Source organism: Mercenaria mercenaria, chromosome 19 (genome assembly GCF_021730395.1).
Source record: "Mercenaria mercenaria strain notata chromosome 19, MADL_Memer_1, whole genome shotgun sequence".
Classification (NCBI taxonomy): Eukaryota; Metazoa; Mollusca; class Bivalvia; order Venerida; family Veneridae; genus Mercenaria; species Mercenaria mercenaria.
The window spans coordinates 25,287,106-25,303,213 of NC_069379.1; the positions used below are offsets into that span (position 1 = coordinate 25,287,106).

Genomic DNA, 16,108 nt, shown 5'->3' on the forward strand with positions numbered 1-16,108 from the left:
TGATCAACAAGACTGGCATGTTACTCAGATACAAGGTAACGTATATAGTCCATACTGGATGATCAACAAGACTGGCATGTTACTCAGATACAAGGTAACGTATATAGTCCCTACTGGATGATCAACAAGACTGGCATGTTGCTCAGATACAAGGTAAGATATATAGTCCCTACTGAATGATCAACAAAACTGACATGTTGCTCAGATACAAGGTAACGTATATAGTCCCTACTGGATGATCAACAAGACTGACATGTTACTCAGATACAAGGTAACATATATAGTCCCTACTGGATGATCAACAAGACTGGCATGTTGCTCAGATACAAGGTAACATATATAGTCATTACTAGATGATCAACAAGACTGACATGTTGCTCAGATACAAGTTAACATATATAGTCCCTACTGGATGATCAACAAGACTGACATGTTACTCAGATACAAGGTGATGTATACAGTCCCTATTGGATGATCAACAAGACTGACATGTTGCTCAGATACAAGGTAACGTATACAGTCCCTGCTGGATGATCAACAAGACTGACATGTTGCTCAGATACAATGTAACGTATACAGTCCCTACTGGATGATCAACAAGACTGACATGTTACTCAGATACAAGGTGATGTATACAGTCCCTACTGGATGATCAACAAGACTGACATGTTACTCAGATACATGGTAACATATATAGTCCCTACTGGATGATCAACAAGACTGACATGTTGCTCAGATACAATGTAACGTATACAGTCCCTACTGGATGATCAACAAGACTGACATGTTACTCAGATACATGGTAACATATAAAGTCCCTACTGGATGATCAACAAGACTGACATGTTGCTCAGATACAAGGTAACGTATAAAGTCCCTACTGGATGATCAACAAGACTGACATGTTACTCAAATACAAGGTAACGTATATAGTCCCTACTGGATGATCAACACGACTGACATGTTGCTCAGATACATGGTAACATATATAGTCCCTACTGGATGATCAACAAGACTGACATGTTGCTCAGATACAAGGTAACTTATATAGTCCCTACTGGATGACCAACAAGACTGACATGTTGCTCAGATACAAGGTAACGTATATAGTCCCGACTGGATGATCAACAAGACTGACATGTTACTCAAATACAAGATAACGTATATAGTCCCTACTGGATGATCAACAAGACTGACATGTTACTCAAATACAAGGTAACGCATATAGTCCCTACTGGATGATCAACAAGACTGACATGTTACTCAGATACAAGGTAACATCCATCTCTTTACAATAATATAGTGTCACCCTTTGTAGAGCACAAAACCACATTGCTGGCAAAAATATTGTTATAGAGGTTGTTGCCCTGAAGAGAACGAGTTACTAAGAATATTTTATAATAGGAAAGACAATGTGTTGCTGTAGAGAAGTGTTTGGTCTACATAGCCAGTAGCTTGATCTTGCAATAGGAAATACAGCATTTGATAGATTTCTGTTACATAGTCTTGACCTTAAGCAACTTTGATTATGTGCAGTGTATTCAGTAACCTTTACCTGTTGACTGGTACCTTTTGTGCTATATAAAATGATCTTGACCTGTTGTATTGTATTAAATGACATTGACCTGTTGTATTGTATTAAATGACATTGACCTGTTGTATTGTATTAAATGACATGGACCAGTTGTATTGTATTAAATGACATTGACCAGTTGTTATTGTATTAAATGACATGGACCAGTTGTATTGTATTAAATCTGTTTTACTGTATTAAATGGCATTGACCTGTTGTATTGTATTAAATGACATGGACCAGTTATATTGTATTAAATGACATTGACCAGTTGTTATCGTGTTAAATGACATTGACCAGTTGTATCGTATTAAATGACATTGACCAGTTGTATTGTATTAAATGACATTGACCAGTTGTTATTGTATTAAATGACATTGACCTGTTGTTATTGTATTAAATGACATTGACCTGTTGTATTGTATTAAATGACATGGACCTGTTGTATTGTATTAAATGGCATTGACCTGTTGTATTGTATTAAATGACATTGACCTGTTGCATTGTATTAAATGACATGGACCAGTTGTATTGTATTAAATGAGATCAACCTGTTGTATAGTATTAAATGACCTTTACCTGTGGGATTGTATTAGATTACCTCGACTTGCGGCATTGTATAGATTACCTTGACTTTTCAGGCTGGAGATGATGACCAAGTGGATCATGCGCCTGATCTCAAGGATGTTATGATGTTCTCATTCAAGAAGAATTCACTGTTTTCTAAGAAAAAGGTAGGCTGTGAATTTCATTTGTACTTGTAGTTTATACATGTAAAGTAAAACTAAAAATGTAGTTTATATATTTCAGATTTATAGTTGGTGTTATGGTAGTGCACAATAGGTTATAGTGTTTTACAGAACTGTATTTATTGCAGATATGTTACATTGTAATTTAATTTTCTAGAAATGTATGTACAAGAAACAAATTAAGGTAAAATAATGAGTTAGATAAACAACAGATATTTTTGTAAGTTGTGATATTGTTATGGCTCATTTGTCTACTTTATTTTACTTGTGATTTGTAACACATTAAGATAGTATGAAATTCCTACACAACTGACAGCAAGATTTAACCTTACACAATCTGTTTTATGTTGAAAAGTTGCCATGTACTTGTAGATGAAAAGAAAGTTGATAGCAGTTTTTCAATGTGCTGTTTACAGCAGTAATCCAGTGCTGTTGACAGTAGTTACATGATATATACTGTTTGATCCACCAAGTCCATAAAAGGATTTTTCATGAATGGTGGCTTTATTTCACAGGATCCACATATAATTTTAACATCATTTTAATATTCTCCTTAGTTGGTAAAATTCTGGACCATGACATAATTTGAATTTTTTTTTTTTTTAAATGATACGCATTCTTGACATCGACATATTGCATTTATACTTAGATATTTGCACATTTTTGTGATAATCCTTCTATGTATAAATTTGAAAGTAAAAAAATGGTATGAAAATTACCATAGCAACATTTTCCTTTAAAAGTTTTGTAAACTTAAAAAAAAAGAGATACATTTTTCAAAACTTTTCATTGTCCAGAGTTTCACACATATACTACCACCAGAGACATTTAGAGTGATGTATAGTTTATTTCTGTTTCTTCTACAAAAATAAGACCAAACTCTTTAAAAAACAGTGTTAGTGTCAGTTCTGGTGGATCAACCAGTTATTATAAACAGTGATGAATGATTTGGTTATGAATAAAACAGTAATCATGTTTTGGACTGTTGGTAACACAGATGCTGAGCTGTTTCTCGACAGCGTCAACTGTGGTATTGTAGGACATTTTGTCTGCTGTGAATTTATTGCTAATCTTTGCACAACTGTATTTTTTCTCAACTATTTTAACTTATAAACTTAAATGTGGGAAAAGAATTTCTGTTTGCATTTTTAATGGACAAATGTTTAACAATCACTGTTTGAGATGTTTTTCACAGCAGTATATTGTGTGATTTTAACAAACATGTAACATACTTTTATATCTTAATTACATAAAGTTAATTAATCTTCTAGCTTTTAAAACAATTTACATTTATTTATTTTGCCTCTGATGAAACACCTGAACTTTTGTTTGTTGCCTTTTTATAAATTCAGTTAGTTGTCATTTAGAACTTCATCGTGATACAGTATTAATTGTGACCATTGAAATATTTTTATTCTCAAATTTATTGGTGATGTATTTTTAGCTCACCTGTCACAAAGTGACAAGGTGAGCTTTTGTGATCGTGCGGTGTCCGTCGTCCGTTGTCCGTCCGTGTGTCAGTGTGTGCGTGCGTGCGTGCGTCCATCTGTAAACTTTTGCTTGTGACCACTCTAGAGGTCACATTTTTCATGGGATCTTTATGAAAGTTGGTCAGAATGTTCATCTTGATGATATCTAGGTCAAGTTCGAAGCTGGGTCACGTGTCGTCAAAAACTAGGTCAGTAGGTCTAAAAATAGAAAAACCTTGTGACCTCTCTAGAGGCCATATATTTCACAAGATCTTCATGAAAATTGGTCAGATTGTTCACCTTGATGATATCTAGGTCAAGTTCGAAACTGGGTCACGTCCCTTCAAAAACTAGGTCAGTAGGTCTAAAAATAGAAAAACCTTGTGACCTCTCTAGAGGCCATATATTTCACAAGATCTTCATGAAAATTGGTCAGAACGTTCACCTTGATGATATCTAGGTCAAGTTTGAAAGTGGGTCATGTGCCTTCAAAAACTAGGTCAGTAGGTCAAATAATAGAAAAACCTTGTGACCTCTCTAAAGGCCATATTTTTCATGGGATCTGTATGAAAGTTGGTCTGAATGTTCGTCTTGATGATATCTAGGTCAAGTTCGAAACTGGGTCACGTGCGATCAAAAACTAGGTCAGTAGGTCTAAAAATAGAAAAACCTTGTGACCTTTCTAGAGGCCATATATTTCATGAGATCTTCATGAAAATTGGTCAGAATGTTTACCTTGATGATATCTAGGTCAAGTTTGAAAGTGGGTCACGTGCCTTCAAAAACTAGGTCAGTAGGTCATATAATAGAAAAACCTTGTGACCTCTCTAGAGGCCATATTTTTTATGGGATCTGTATGAAAGTTGGTCTGAATGTTCATCTTGATGATATCTAGGACAAGTTCAAAACTGGGTCACGTGCCTTCAAAAACTAGGTCAGTAGGTCAAGTAATAGAAAAACCTTGTGACCTCTCTAAAGGCCATATTTTTCATGGGATCTGTATGAAAATTGGTCAGAATGTTCATCTTGATGATATCTAGGTCAAGTTCGAAACAGGGTCATGTGCAGTCAAAAACTAGGTCAGTAGGTCTAAAAATAGAAAAACCTTGTGACCTCTCTAGAGGCCATACTTACGAATGGATCTCCATAAAAATTGGTCAGAATGTTCACCTTGATGATATCTAGGTCAAATTCGAAACTGGGTCATGTGCCTTCAAAAACTAGGTCAGTAGGTCAAATAATAAAAAAAACCTTGTGACCTCTCTAGAGGCCATACTTTTCATGGGATCTGTATGAAAGTTGGTCAGAATGTTCATCTTGATGATATCTAGGTCAAGTTCGAAACTGGGTCAACTGCGGTCAAAAACTAGGTCAGTAGGTCTAAAATTATTAAAATCTTTTGACTTCTCTAGAGGCCATATTTTTCAATGGATCTTCATGAAAATTGATCTAAATGTTCACCTTGATGATATCTAGGTCAGTTTCGAAACTGGGTCACGTGCGGTCAAAAACAAGGCCAGTAGGTATAAAAATAGAAAAACCTTGTGACCTCTCTAGAGGCCATATTTTTCATGAGATCTTCATGAAAATTAGAATGTTCACCTTGATGATATCTAGATAAAATTCAGAACAGGGTCACGTACCTTCGAAAACTAGGTCAATAAGTCAAATAATAGAAAAACCTTGTGACCTCTCTAGAGACCATATTTTTCAATGGATCTTCATGAAAATTGGTCAGAATTTTTATCTTGATAATATCTAGGTCAAGTTCAAAACTGGGTCACATGAGCTCAAAAACTAGGTCACTATGTCAAATAATAGAAAAAACGACGTCATACTCAAAACTGGGTCATGTGGGAAGAGGTGAGCGATTCAGGACCATCATGGTCCTCTTGTTTGGATGGTTGTACAGTGTATGATATATAAATGGAAATTTTGAAAGTGATGCACCTCTGGGTTTATGTCCTATGAGTTACAAACTGCATGTTAAAGGAGGAAATATGATGCTGCGCATTTTAGACGATTTATCTATAAATACTCTGGTAAACATTGAGTTACTCAATTTAATTTTTATACAAAATAGAAAGAGCTGTACTCCATCTTTGTTCTGTCAAAGTCTGAGTTCTTTGCTCAGACTTATTGTCTGATGTGTATCTGGTCAAAGTATAGGTTTCAACTATGAACTATGAAAGTTGCAATCAGTCCATGCCTTCTATAAGTCCAAAGTTTTTGCACTTTGTGAAAATAAATTCTTATATGCTTGTCTCTGTTAAAACACTCTTGTGATAGAATGACATCAGATTAAAAGTGTGGTGACGTCAAAGTTTTTGTTGCGACCAAGAAAAAGCACTTCTATATTTTAGCTTCTGTTTTAGATTAAGGGCATATTAGAATGGAAATAGTTCATAGCAAAACTGTGTTTTAACACTATTTATACACTAGGGCGGTAATACGTCATACAAATAATTTCCCTTTGGCTGCACCCTCGTGAAATTATTACACCCGGCGTATAACTGCCCATCGTGCATGAATAGTGTTAAAACACTTTTGCTATAAATTATTTCTTAAATGAAGGAAATGATAACCTTAGCTATTGTTATAGCACTTTCATATATTTATTTAACTGTTTTAATATGGTGTGCAGTATGTCTTGTAAGTCATAGATATTTCTTTAGTAAGTTCGACGTAGTTATATAATGTTGACACTACTGAAAACTCAAAGTACCAATGGCTTGAACAAATTTCCAATGACCCTGTGAGTTTGAGGGAACAAAGTTTTAGAATTGTGTTTAATATTGTAAACATTAATAGAATATGTTTAATTTTTTTTTTCTGGTTTAAAAAAATTGAAATTGCTCTGTAAATCTTGAAGCATGTCCCTTTAAATACTGAGGTTCGAGTATTGCAATTATTGGCAACAGTTTGCTTCATTGTGATATATTAATTACTTTCTTGAGATAGTTTTGCATTTTTAGTCAGGTGTTTTTATGAAATGATGAATTCTGTTAGTCCCCTACTGGTCAAAAATCAGTTTCAGGGAATGTAGGAATGTGTTTTTCCATCCGTCCGTCATTCCGTCCATCCATGTGCACTTTTGTGTCAGGTCCATTACTCTCACCCATCAAGGGATTTTAAAATTACTTGGTACATAATAAGAAAACATGTTTTGCACCAACCCAGACCCCTGGCTCAAGGGTCAAAGTCACACTTGGAGGTTAAAGGTAAACAGGGCTTTTTAGCTCTTTTTTTTAGCTTTTTTCCTGTCCAGTCTGTAACACAACAATCCATCAAGAGGTTTTAATATTACTTAGTGCAAATGATCCCCATTAAATAAACCAGTATGTCATGCACAACTTTCAGACCCCTAGCTTACAAGGCAAGGTCAAATTTCTAGGCAAAAAGTTAAAATGGTTTGTTCCATGTCCAGTCCTGAACTCTACCATCCATTGAGGTTTCTAATATCTAATATTACTTGGCACATATGTTTTCCATAGTTAGACCTTGTGTCATGTACAACACTCAGACCCTTTGCTCAAAGGTCAAGACTGCACTTGGAGGTCATATTCAATTTGTTTTTGTTCCTAATTGTTTCGTACCTCTGTCATCCATCAAAGGGTTTAAATATTATTGTACCCCCCGACAACAAAGGGGGTATACTGGTTTCAGGTTGTCTGTCTGTCTGTCCGTCTGTCCGTAGACACAATATTGTGCGCACCATCTCTCCTTATCCCCTTGACAGAATTTAATGAAACTTCACACAAGTGATCAGTACCAACAGTAGTTGTGATGGGGCATGTTAGGTTCTTTTAGAAAAAAATTTTGCGGAGTTATGGGACTTTGTTCTTTTGTTGCTATACTATATACATAGACACAATCTTGTGCGCACCATCTCTCCTCATCCCCTTGACACAATTTAATGAAACTTCACACAAGTGATCAGTACCAACAGTAGTTGTGCATGGGGCATGTTAGGTTCTTTCAGAAAAAAAATTTGCAGAGTTATGGGACTTTGTTTTTTTGTTACTATACTATATACATAGACACAATCTTGTGCGCACCATCTCTCCTCATCCCCTTGACACAATTTAATGAAACTTCACACAAGTGATCAGTAACAACAGTAGTTGTGCATGGGGCATGTTAGGTTCTTTCAGAAAAAAAATTTGCAGAGTTATGGGACTTTGTTTTTTTGTTACTATACTATATACATAGACACACTCTTGTGCGCACCATCTCTCCTCATCCCCTTGACACAATTTAATGAAACTTCACACAAGTGATCAGTAACAACAGTAGTTGAACATGGGGCATGTTAGGTTCTTTCAGAAAAAAAATTTGCGGAGTTATGGGACTTTGTTTTTTTGTTACTATACTATATACATAGACACACTCATGTGCGCACAATCTCTCATCATCCCCTTGACACAATTTAATGAAACTTCACACAAGTGATCAGTAACAACAGTAATTGTGTATGGGGCATGTTAGGTTCTTTCAGTGACAAAAATTGCAGAGTTATGGGACTTTGTTTCTTGTTAACGTACTATGTACATACAGTCTGCATATGCAATCTTGTGCGTGCCTAATCTACCAAACCCTTACACACAATTTAATGAAACTTCACACAAGTGATCAGTACCAACCCTAGTTGTGCATGGTGCATGTTACATTCTTTTAGATAAATATTCTGCATAGTTATGGGTCTTTGTTTTTTGTTACTATACTGTATACATACAGTCTATATACATACAGTCCACATAATTATGCAATCTTGTGTGCGTCAAATTGCAGTGTACTGTGTCAGTGCATGCAGGGGGTACATTCATCACCTTTAGTGATAGCTCTAGTTTGGTACAAATGTTCCCCCATAAAGAGATATGTCTTGCAAAACAGACAAACCCCTAGCTCAAGATCAAGGTCACACTCTGAGGTACAAGGTAATTTGACACATAATGAAAGTTGTGGGCAACACCCATACCTTTAGATAACACTTGGAGGCCAATTTTTAGGTGAGTTATTGTGATCGCTCGATGTCTGGCATCTGTCGTCTGTCTGTTTGTCTGTCTGTCTGTTGTCTGTCAACATTTAGCTTGTGTATGCGATAGAGGCTGAATTTTTCAACTGATCTTCATGAAATTTGGTCAGAATGATTACCTTGATGAAATCTAGGCAGATTTTTGAAAATGGGTCATCTGGGGCCAAAACCTAGGTCACTAGGTCAGATCAAAGAAAAATTTTGTGTATGTGATAGAGGCTGTATTTTATATATATAGTTTTTGAACCGTCTGTCTGTCAGTCTGTCGGTCGGTCTGTCCGCATTTTTCGTGTCCGGTCCATATCTTTGTCATCTATGGATGGATTTTCAAATAACTTGGCATGAATGTGTACCACAGTAAGATGACGTGTCGCGCGCAAGACCCAGGTCTGTAGCTCAAAGGTCAAGGTCACACTTAGACATTAAAGGTTAGTGCATTGATGGGCGTGTCCGGTCCATATCTTTGTCATCGATAGATGGATTTTCAAATAACTACGCATGAATGTGTACCACAGTAAGACGACGTGTGGCGCGCAAGACCCAGGTCCATAGCTAAAAGGTCAAGGTCACACTTAGACATTAAGGGACAGTGCATTGATGGGCGTGTCCGGTCCATATCTTTGTCATCGATGGATGGATTTTAAAATAACTACGCATGAATGTGTACCACAGTAAGACGACGTGTCGCGTGCAAGACCCAGGTCCGTAGCTCAAAGGTCAAGGTCACACTTAGACATTAAGGGATAGTGCATTGATGGGCGTGTCCAGTCCATATCTTTGTCATCGATGGATAGATTTTCAAATAACTTGGCATGAATGTGTACCACAGTAAACCGACATGTCATGCGCAAGACCCAGGTCTGTAGCTCAAAGGTCAAGGTCACACTTAGACGTTAAAGGTCATTTTTCATGATAGTGCATTAATGGGCGTGTCCGGTCCATATCTTTGTCATTCATGCATGGATTTTAAAATAACTACGCATAAATGTGTGACACAGTAAGACGACGTGTCGCGCGCAAGACCCAGCTCCGTAGGTCAAAGGTCCTAAACTCTAACATCGGCCATAACTATTCATTTAAAGTGCCATCGGGGGCATGTGTCATCCTATGGAGAAAGCTCTTGTTTTAATTTATCTTCATGAATTTTGGTCAGAATAATAACCTTGATGAAATCTAGGCCGAATTTAAAAATGGGTCATCTAGGTTCTAAAACTAGGTCACTAGGTCAAATCAAAGAAAAACATAATGTATGCGATAGAGGCTGTATTTTTTAATTAGTCTTCATGAATTTTGGTCAGAATGATTGCCTTGATTAAATCTAAACCGAGTTCGAAAATGGATCATCTGGGGTCAAAAACTATGTCACTAGGTAAAATTAAAGAAAAACTGCGATAGAGGCTATATTTTTCAATTGATCTTCATGAAATTAAGTCAGAGTGATTGCCTTGATGAAATCTAGGTAGAATTTGAATATGGGTCATCTAGGTTCAAAAAGTAGGTCACTAGGTTAAATCAAAGAAAAACCTCGTGTATGTGATAGAGGCTGTATTTATGTCTCCCCCAGGAGACATATTGTTTTTGCCCTGTCCGTCTGTCCGTCCTTCTGTCCGTCCGTACTTCACACTTCATTTCCGAGCAATAACTGGAGAACCATTTGACCTAGAACCTTCAAACTTCATAGGGTTGTAGGGCTGCTGGAGTAGACGACCCCTATTGTTTTTGGGGTCACTCCGTCAAAGGTCAAGGTCACAGGGGCCTGAACATTGAAAACCATTTCCGATCAATAACTAGAGAACCACACGACCCAGAATGTTGAAACTTCATAGGATGATTGATCATGAAGAGTAGATGACCCCTATTGATTTTGGGGTCACTCCGTCAAACGTCAATGTCACAGGGGCCTGAACATTGAAAACCATTTCCGATCAATAACTAGAGAACCACTTGACCCAGAATGTTGAAACTTCATAGGATGATTGGTCATGAAGAGTAGATGACCCCTATTGTTTTTGGGGTCACTCCGTCAAAGGTCAAGGTCACAGGGGCCTGAACATGGAAAACCATTTCCGATCAATAAGTAGAGAACCTCTTGACCCAGAATGTTGAAACTTCATAGGATGATTGTACATGCAAAGTAGATGACCCCTATCGATTTTCGGGTCACTCCATTAAAGGTCAAGGTCACAGGGGCCTGAACATTGAAAACCATTTCTGGTCAGTAACTTGAGAACCACTTGACCCAGAATGTTGAAACTTAATAGGATGATTGGTCATGCAGAGTAGATGACCCCTAACGATTTTGGGGTCACTCTGTGAAAGGTAAAGGTCACAGGGGTCTGAACATTAAAAAAAACCATTTCCGGTCAGTAACTTGAGAACCACTTGACCCAGAATGATGAAACTTCATAGGATGATTGGTCATGCAGGGTAGATGACCCCTAACGATTTTAGGGTCACTCTGTTAAAGGTCAAGGCCACAGGGGCCTGAACATGGAAAACCATTTCCAATCAATAACTTGAGAACCTCTCGACCCAGAATGTTGAAACTTCATAGGATGATTGTTCATGCAGAGTAAATGACCCCTATTGTTTTTTGGGTCACTCCGTTAAAGGTCAAGGTCACGTGCCTGAACATTGATAACCAGTTCCGATCAATAACTTGAGAACCACTTGACCCAGAATGTTGAAACTTCATAGGATGATTGAACATGCTGAGTAGATGACCCCTATTGATTTTGGGGTCAGTGTATTAAAAGTCAAGGTCACAGTGGCCTGTTCATGTAAAATCATTTTTTGGAAATAACTTGAGAACCACTTGACCTACAATGTTGAAACTTAATAGAATGATTGGACATGCAGAGTAGATGACCCCTCTTTATTTTGAGGTCACTTGATTAAAGGTCAAGGTCACAGGAGCCTGAACAGTGACTTGAGAGCCACTAGGCCAAGTGTGTCGAAATTTAGCGGGATGACTGGACATGCCAAGTAAATGATCCCTATTGCATCCAACCATCAGTGTCTCTTTGACTTTCGCTCCTGACCCCAATTGACTTCTTGCCTATAGGACTTTGCATTGGGGGAGACATGCGCTTTTTTACAAAAGCATTTTCTAGTTTTCATGAAATTTTGTCAGAATGATAGCCTTGATGAAATCTAGGTTGTGTTCGAATATGGGTCATCTGAGTTCAAAAACTAGGTCACTAGGTCAAATCAAGGCAAAACTTGTGTATGCAATAGGGGCTGCATTTTACACTGGATTTTCATAAAATTTAGTCAGAATGGTTGCCTTGATGAAATCTAGGTCCAGTTCAGATATGGGTTGTCTGGTGTCTAAAACTAGGTCACTAGGTCAAATCAAAGAAAAACCTTGTGTATGCGATAAAGGCTGTATTTTTCAGTTGATCTTCGTGAAATTTGGTCAGAATAATAACCTTGATGAAATCTAGGCCGAATTTAAAAAATGGGTCATCTAGGTTCAAAAACTAGGTCACTAAAATACAGTCTTGATGAATTCTAGGTCAAGTTCGAATATGGATCATCTGGGGTCAAAAACTAGGTCACTAAGTCAAATCAAAGAAAATACTTGTTTATACTCAAGGTTTTTGCTTCAATTTTAATGATAATTTGTCAGAATATTTTTCCATGAAATCACTAGGTCAAACATATTTACACTGTTATGGTATGTTTCTCAGGTGAGCGACCTAGGGCCATCTTGGCCCTCTTATTTCCTATCCTGTTCATACCTGTCTCATCCATCAAAGGATTTACTGTTACTTGGCACAAATGTTCACCATAATGAGACAATATGTCATGCACAACGTTCAGATCTCAAGCTTAAAGATCAAGGTCATATATTGCGCACAACGTTCAGATCCCAAGCTTAAAGGGCAAGGTCATGCTTGAAGGTCAAAAGTCAACATTGATTTTTAGCTCATCTGATGTTTTTTTAAAAAAAAATGATGACTTATTGTCATCACTTGATCGGGGTGGGCGTTTATGTTTTAGTCAGCTTTTCTCCTAAGCTGTCAAAGCTATTGCTTTGAAATTTGCAACACTTGTTCACCATCAATAGCTGACCCTGTACAGCAAGAAACATAACTCCATCTTGCTTTTTGCAAGAATTATGGTCCCTTTTGGACATAGAAAATATCAGATTTATTGGTAAAGTTTTATGTTTAGGTCAACTTTTCTCCTAAACTTTCAAAGCTGTTGCTTTGAAATTTAAATTTAAACACTGTCTTGTTCACTATCATAAGCTGACTGTGTACAGCAAGAAACATAACTCTATCCTGCTTTTTGCAAGAATTATGGCCCCTTTTGGACTTAGAAAATATCAGATTTCTTGGTTAAGTTTTGTGTTTAGGCCAACTTTTCTCCTGAACAGTCAAAGCTATTGCTTTGAAACTCAAAGCAGTAACTGTTATTCACCATTAAAATCTGACTCTGCACAACAAGTACCGTAACTCTACATTGCTTTTTGCAAGAATTATGGCCCCTTTTGGACTTAGAAAATCATGGATAGGACAATATTTCTATTATACAGAGACAAAAGTATCTGCACCCGCAAGGCAGTGCTCTTGTTTTCTTTCCAGTCCGTAAAATATGTTGGGTCACTTTTCTTGTCCTGTCTGTAACTTTAACGCCCTTGCATTGATATTTAAACAACTAAGCAAGCTCATATGACCAGTTAGAAAATTGTTGGTATATTTTCTTCAAGATTACTTCCCTTAAATGTGATGAAATATTACATTACTTTTTTAGCTCACCTGTCACGAAGTGACAAGGTGAGGTATTGTGACCGCTTGATATTCGTCGTCCGTCGTGCGTCAACAATTTGTAAAAAATCTTCTTCTTGAAAACCACTGGGCAGTATTACACCAAACTTCACAGGAATGATCCTTGGGTGGTCCCCATTCAAAATTTTTCAAAAAATTGAATTCCATGGAGAACTCTGGTTGCCATGGCAACCGAAAGGAAAAACTTTAAAAACCTTTTTCTCAAAAACCAGAAGCCCTAGAGCTTACATATTAGTGTGAAGCATTGCCTAGTGGACCTCTACCAAATTTGTTCAAATCATGACCCCAGGGTCAAAATTGACCCCGCCCCAGGGTTTACTTGATTTTACATAGGAAAATCTTAAGAAATCTTCTCAAAAAGCAGAAGCCCTAGAGCTTAGATATTTGACATGTAGCATTGCCTAGTGGACCTCTACTAAAGTTGTTCAAATCATGGCCTCCGGGTCAAAATTGACCCCCCCCCCCCCCAGGGGTCACTTGATTTTACATAATTATGAAAATCTTCAAAAAAAATTCACTTGATTTTACATAATTATGAAAATCTTCAAAAAAATTCTAAAAATAAACCAGAAGGCCTAGAGCTTAGATATTTGACATGTAGCATTGCCTAGTGGACCTCTACAAAATTTGTTTAAATCATGACCCCCTGGGTCAAAATTGACCCCGCCCCAGGGATCACTTGATTTTACATAGGAAAATCTTAAAAAATCTTCTTCTCAAAAACCAGAAGCCATAGAGCTAAGATGTATGGTGTGAAGCATTGCCTAGTGGACCTCTACCAAGTTGTTCAAATCATGACCCCGGGGTCAAAATTGACCCCGCCCCAGGGGTCACTTGATTTTGCATATGAAAATCTTCAAAAAATTCCTAAAAATAAACCAGAAGGCCTAGAGCTTAGATATTTCACATGTAGCATTGCCTATTGGACCTCTACAAAAAATTTTTAAATCATGACCCTCAGGGTCAAAATTGGCCCCGCCGCCGGGGTCACTTGATTTTACATAGGAAAATCTTATAAGAATCTTCTTCTCAAAAAGCATAAGCCCTGGAGCTTAGATATTTGACATGTAGCATTGCCTAGTGGACCTCTACTAAATTTGTTCAAATCATTGACCCCGCCCTAGGGGTCACTTGATTTTACATATGAAAATCTTCATAAATTTTCTAAAAATAAACCAGAAGGCCTAGAGCTTAGATATTTCACATGTAGCATGGCCTAGTGGACCTCTACAACATTTGTTCAAATCATGAACCCATCCCCCCCCTCCCCCACCCGCAGGGTCAAAATTGACCCCATCCCAGTGGTCACTTGATTTTACATATGAAAATCTTCAAAAATTTTCTAAAAATAAATCAGAAGGCCTAGATCTTAGATGTTTGACCTGTAGCATTGCCTAGTAGACTTCTACAAAATTTATTCAAATCATGACCCCCGGGGTCAAATTGACTCCGCCCCATGGGATTACTTGATTGTACATAGAAAAATCTTCAGAGTTTTCTAAAAAAAAAAAAAACACTAGAAGGCCTAGAGCTTAGATATTTGACATGTAGCATTGCCTAGTGGACCTCTACAAAATTTGTTCAAATCTTGACACCCCAGGGTCAAATTGACCCAGCCCCAGGGTTACTTGATTGTGCATAGGGAAATCTTCATAAATTTGCTAAAAATAAACCAGAAGGCATAGATCTTAAAGCTTTAGCTTAGAAAATTGTTCAAGCAAGCAACTCTACTCAGGTGAGCGATATAGGGCCATCATTGCCCTCTTGTTAGCTCATCTGATATTTGAAAAAAAAAATCTATAAGGTATAATGTAGTCACTTGATTGCCAGCATCAGCGTTGGTTAAAATTTTTGTTGTTAAGGTCCACCTTTTCTCAAAAACTGTAAGAGCTACAGTTTTGAAACTTTGCACACTTGTTTATCAACATTTAGATGACAACATAGGCCAAGAGCCATAACTCTGCTTTGCTTTGTTAGAATTATGTCCCTTTTTATACTTGGAAATTCTGAACTATAACTCTTTTCTTACATACTGTCCAGCACTTGAAGACGAGCGATAGCACCTGTAGGCGGTGCTCTTGTTTCTCTTATTTTCCCACCAGTATAAAATTGAAATGTTATAAAAGATGTTTTTCATGTAGTAATAGATGTTATAAACAATTAACAACAGTAGATTTTTATATGATGCACATCACTGATGATTTAAAAAAAGAAAATGATGAGTTATTGTCATCACTGGTCAAGTTTTGTGGTATGGTCAGTTTTTCTGCTAAACTATCAAAGCCATTGGTTTAAAACTTGCAACGCTTGTTCACCATCAATAGCTGACTCTGTACAGCAAGAAACATAACTCCATCTTGCTTTTTGCTTGAATTATGGCCCCTTTTGGACTTAAAAATATTATACAGAGAAAAAAAAATCAGAGGTTGTTATACAAGGTTTAGGTGTGGCCTATTATAGGAATCACTTTGTTCCATGTTGTAAGT

The 16,108-nt window shown here is 37.1% G+C and overlaps 1 protein-coding gene across 11 annotated transcripts in view; it reads left to right on the top strand.

Annotated features, from left to right (window-relative positions):
* The window catches only part of LOC123542107 (intermembrane lipid transfer protein VPS13A-like), a 227,438-nt gene that overhangs the window by 134,852 nt on the left and 76,478 nt on the right, over positions 1 to 16,108 (top strand). For all 11 annotated transcript variants that reach the window (XM_053531671.1, XM_053531674.1, XM_053531680.1 and 8 more), the window contains one exon: positions 2,215 to 2,307. In XM_053531671.1, the coding sequence (XP_053387646.1) occupies positions 2,215 to 2,307 (93 nt within the window). The remainder of the gene's footprint in view (positions 1 to 2,214; positions 2,308 to 16,108) is intronic.